General features: G+C 20.1%; 1 protein-coding gene across 1 annotated transcript; it reads right to left on the bottom strand.

The window, feature by feature from the left end:
- Window positions 1-2,035: 2,035 nt before the first annotated feature.
- Window positions 2,036-5,017, bottom strand: LOC128965017 (lysosomal acid lipase/cholesteryl ester hydrolase-like). The gene is made up of 7 exons (XM_054311668.1): window positions 4,840-5,017; window positions 3,812-4,190; window positions 3,526-3,615; window positions 3,290-3,464; window positions 3,046-3,184; window positions 2,257-2,518; window positions 2,036-2,180 (listed from the first exon to the last, which is right to left on the bottom strand). Exons 1-7 carry the CDS (start codon window positions 5,014-5,016, stop codon window positions 2,059-2,061), a joined length of 1,344 nt encoding a protein of 447 aa, XP_054167643.1. The 5' UTR covers window position 5,017; the 3' UTR covers window positions 2,036-2,058.
- Window positions 5,018-5,235: the final 218 nt, after the last annotated feature.

Here is a 5,235-nt window from a genome sequence, read left to right as displayed (position 1 = left end):
CAAGTATAAATTTTAATTAAATAAATTTAATTGATTTAAAACAGAAAAAATTAATTAAATGAATTATTTATTAGAAAAAATAGGAAAAAATTTATAAAGTATATTTAATTAAAAAATCAAAATGTAAAAAATAATTCAACTAAAATTGCTAAATAAATTTAAGTTTAGTATTTTTATAATACTGTAATTTTAATAATATAAAAATATGTTGCTATTTTTTTATTAATAGAGATTATTTAATTAATTAATTATTATTATTTTTTTGTTAAAATAGTTTAAAAATACATAAAAATTTTTTAAATAAGATTAAATCATATATTTTTTCACACAATCTAGAATCGGACCCTATCTATCGACAGTACCTAACGGTGCGGGTACCTGGTCGGGTACACATTTATTGCAAAAATTCATAACCAAACGTCCGACCAAAGTCAATTTCGGTGAACCGGGCAATCGGGTTAGGTATGGCCGGTACCGGTACTACCCGAATACAATCTATTAATTCATTACATCACCAAACATAGCGCTTATCTATGCGGCCAGCGATTGGCTCAACGATCCGAAAGATATAGCTATTTTGAAACAAACACTTAAAGGTTATTTTTTTAATTTTAAAATTAATTAATTAATTTTTTTTATTTTTGATAATTAACCTAACCAAACGTCCGACCAAATTCAATTTCGGCGAACCGTGCAATCGGGTTAGGTATGGCCAGTACCGGTACCACCCGAATACAATCTATTAATTCATTACATTCGAAAAATATTGCGCTTATCTATGCGGCCAACGATCTGAAAGATATTGCTATATTGAAACAAATATTTTTTAAAATTTTAATTAATTTATTTTAGTTTTTTTTGATAATTAATTTTTAAAAAACTAAATGAATAATAATTATTTATTTATTATTTTGTAAACTTATATATTAATTTTAATCTAAACAGAACTAAACTATAATGTTAACATTTTTTTCAAACATAATTAAATATTAAAATTTATTATAATTTTAAACTGTAAAATATTAATTTCGTTTATTATTAACAAAATAAAATAATTAATATTTATATTTATTTAAAAAAAAATTCAAACTGTAATAAATTAATTAATAATAATTTTTATTTTAAATCTAATAATTTAAATAATTTTTTATAATTAGTATAATTCAAATATAACTTTTATTTAATTTAGTTATTTTTTTATAAAAATATCTTAATATTAATTATAATATTTTTATAATAATAATAATATTTTATTAATATAGTCCGCATTAATGTCAAACATATGTTATACAAAAATTTAAACTGTAATAAATTAATTATGATAATTACTTACAAAATATAATTATTAAATTATTATTTAAAAACAAAAATATTTCAAACTGTAATAAATTAATTATAAGAACTAAATAATTTTATTAAATTTTAATTTATTAAATTTTGTATAATATAAATAATACTTTTATTTAAATAAATATTATTCATTTAAAACTGTAAACAATTAATTAAATTAAATAAATATTAGAAAAAATAGAAAAAAAAATATTTTCTATAAGTGTAAAAGTATATTTATTTAAAAAATAAATTAAATATTAATAAATTAATTACAATAATTGTTAAATAAATTTAATTTTGTAATTTTTAAAATATTATATTAATAAAAAAATATGCTGATTATTTATAATTATTAAAAAAAAGTAAATTGTTAGTATTTAAAAATACGTTTATATTAAATTTTTTGATATAATATTTTGGGGTGTGTAATACAATATAAAATTAATTATTTATAGAAAAAACAAAATTTTAATTTGAAAAAATACATTTTATAACATAATTTTTTTGGTGGTATTTTATTTTTAAAAAAGTTAATTTAATTAAAAAAAAATCTAAAATAAATTGATTATTTTTATTAATATTAAATACGATTTATATTAAATTGGTCTTAAATTAAAACAAAATATTTATAAATAAAATTATTATAATCTTAGAAAAAATAATTATTTATAAAACAATGATTATTTAAGCGGTATATACTTTATATATATATATATATATTAATATTTAATATTTATCAAGCAATTCAAGTATTTTTTTATTGACCAACTTTCCTACATCCCGGGCCCACATTAGCTCCATATGATTCCATGTAGGGTCGGGTACCAGATAGTCGTCCAATAGTTTTACTATTTAAAAAATAAAATAAAATTTAAGTATCAAAAATAAATAAAATAATTAATTAATTAATTTAAAAATTAAAACCTTTAAGTGTTTGTTTCAATATAGCTATATCTTTCGGATCGTTGAGCCAATCGCTGGCCGCATAGATAAGCGCTATGTTCGGGGATGTAATGGAGCTTAGATTGTATTCGGGTGGTACCGGTTGGCCATACCTAACCCGATTGCCCGGTTCACCGAAATTGAATTTGGTCGGACGTTTGGTTATGAATTTTTGCAATAAATGTGTACCCGACCAGGTACCCGCACCGTTAGGTACTGTCGATAGATAGGGTCCGATTCTAGACTATTAAAATAATTAATTTATTCAAATATTTTTTTTTAAAACAATACTAAAATTTATTAATAATATAAATATTTAATATTAGCTATAAAAAATAAATGTTATTATTATTATTATTAATTTTGTTATTAATTTTAAAAAAAAACTAATAATATTTATAATAATATTATAATTAATTATGTATTTATTATTATTATTATTGTTAACTTTTATATTAATATACTGTATCTAAACTAAACTATAATTATATTATTAATATACTATATAAGTAAGTGCTTATTATTTTTATTATTATTAAATTTTTGAAAATTAATTTTATATTTATTATAATAAGGTATATAATAATAATTTAAAATTATTGTTACTATTAATTTAATGAAAATAATCCAAATAAAATATAATTATATAATATTAATAATAATTTGTTTAAAATTAAAAAATAATCTATAATTAAATAAAATTAGCAATTATTATATTTAAAAAACTAAAAAAAAACTTTAAAAACTAAAAAATAATAAGTTAATACAAACATAATCAAAATGTTGTTCACCGAAACCAAATATTAGGTAAAATATTTTATGACAAACACGTTGCATATACCAGTTTTCGCATAACTGTGCGTAAAATTGTTGCAATTTACCCAAATGTAACAGTGATGTTGGATATGATCTATACGCACCCGCACCCGCACCCACACACCCAGGTGCCCAAAAATTAATTTAATTTAATAAAAACATTTAAAAATAAATTAACAAATTTATTTATAATAATTACCGATACAATGGTTCAAAATGTGTCATAAATAGCAATGGTGTAGTCGAGTGGCCTAAAAATGATACTGGTGATAGGGCTATAAATGGTTTAACCAATTGATTGTACTCTAGCTTAGAGGCTAATAAACCAAACATCATAATCGTACCCTTACTGTGACCGATATAGCCAAGGGTTTCTAAATAATAATAATTAAAAAAAATTAAATTTAAATAATTATTTTATTTTTGTAATTATACTTTTTTCGGTCGACTTTAGTATATGTGATATAATTGCTGTCAAATCGTATTCAATCATCTCATCGATGGAAAACTTCCAGAATTCTGTGTCTATTAATAATAATAAATTAAATAATAAAATAATTTTACAAATCACATACACATACACATACACATACACATACACATACACATACACATACACATACACATACACATACACATACACATACATATACACATACACATACACATACACATACACATACACATACACATACACATACACATACACATACAAACATACCATCGCTACTGAGTACAGTATGATTGAGTGCATAGACATTGCCTCTCATATTGGACAGCCAGACATCATAGCCACGGGTGGCCAACAAAAACGGCAATGTATTGGCCACTTGTTGACCATCACCATCACCACCATCAGCATCCGTAACGCCCGGTTCACGATAAATACCATCCGACGGGTCTAGTTGTCCATCGGATGTAATTACCCAACCTTTCGACGAACTTTGAAAGCCGTGCTGAAGTAATACCGGTTTCAATTGGGTTCGATCCCTGTCCTTAACATAGGGATTAACTACACGATGAACGGCTATAATATAGCCGTCACCCGACTCTACATAATGTGTTTGACATTTAAAACCACGTGACTCGATAACCTCTACCTTAATAACAATACATATACAATAAAGTTATTAATTAATTAATTAATATATTATTTAATTATCTATTTTTTTAAACTATTATAATATTTAAATATTTATCATAATTATAATTAATTTTTTATAATTATAAAATTTAACATATACACTGTACACTGTACATGCACAACAATAATAATTTTTTTACATGTACATTTTTTAAATAAAAAAAATTTAAATGCGCATATGTAGCACATAGTTATTTTTATAATTATTTATAATAATAATAATAATAATAATAATAATAATAATAATAATAATAATAATAATAATAATAATAATAATAATAATAATAATAATAATAATAATAATAATAATAATAATAATAATAATAATAATAATAATAATAATAATAATAATAATAATAATAATAATAATAATAATAATAATAATAATAATAATAATAATAATAATAATAATAATAATAATAATAATAATAATAATAATAATAATAATAATAATAATAAATCTAATTAAAAATTAATAATAATATTATTTGAAAAAACAATAATTTTAAAATAATTTTTCAAAAAATAATATATTTTATAATAACCTTTTAAAAAAATTCTAATAATAGTTTAAAATTAATTGTAAAATAACATTAATAACTTACTGTATTTCTAACTGTATCCAGATGATGATAGTACCCTGGTAAATATTTTAGACCATCAATCATATAATCAGCTACCGGTGCCCAATAGATGGCCACTAGTATAATGGCCACTGAAATGAACTTGATAATTTTGCCACAATTCAATTTCAATAGTTGCTCAAAATATGTATAATTCATTTTAATTATTATTATTATTTTGTTTTATTAAAAATATCTATTAAAATAAATTATTAAAAAAATAAATTATTTAATTTTAAAATTAACTAATAATTATATTATAATATTATTTTTATTTTTTGTAAAATCATTATATTTTTCTAGTTTTTCTATATATTAATTATTATTATTTTTTAAAATACAATTTTAAAATAAAAATAACAATTACTGTTGTTAATT

The sequence above is a fragment of the Oppia nitens genome, unplaced genomic scaffold, assembly GCF_028296485.1.
Source record: "Oppia nitens isolate AA-2021 unplaced genomic scaffold, nextdenovo-longstitch-racon4-pilon3 scaffold16_pilon_pilon_pilon, whole genome shotgun sequence".
In the NCBI taxonomy this organism is placed as follows: domain Eukaryota; kingdom Metazoa; phylum Arthropoda; class Arachnida; order Sarcoptiformes; family Oppiidae; genus Oppia; species Oppia nitens.
This window is presented reverse-complemented; position numbering and strand designations above follow the sequence as displayed.

What these genes read in the sequence shown, in the direction of transcription:
- LOC128965017 (XM_054311668.1), bottom strand. Translation starts at nt 5,016, where the DNA reads ATGAATTATACATATTTTGAGCAACTATTGAAATTGAATTGTGGCAAA. An exon ending in CATTTTGAACCATTGTATCG is followed by an intron (nt 3,185 to 3,289) that starts GTAATTATTATA and finishes GGGTGCGTATAG; the next exon opens with ATCATATCCAACATCACTGT. An exon ending in GTGAACAACATTTTGATTAT is followed by an intron (nt 2,519 to 3,045) that starts GTTTGTATTAAC and finishes TTATTTTAATAG; the next exon opens with TCTAGAATCGGACCCTATCT.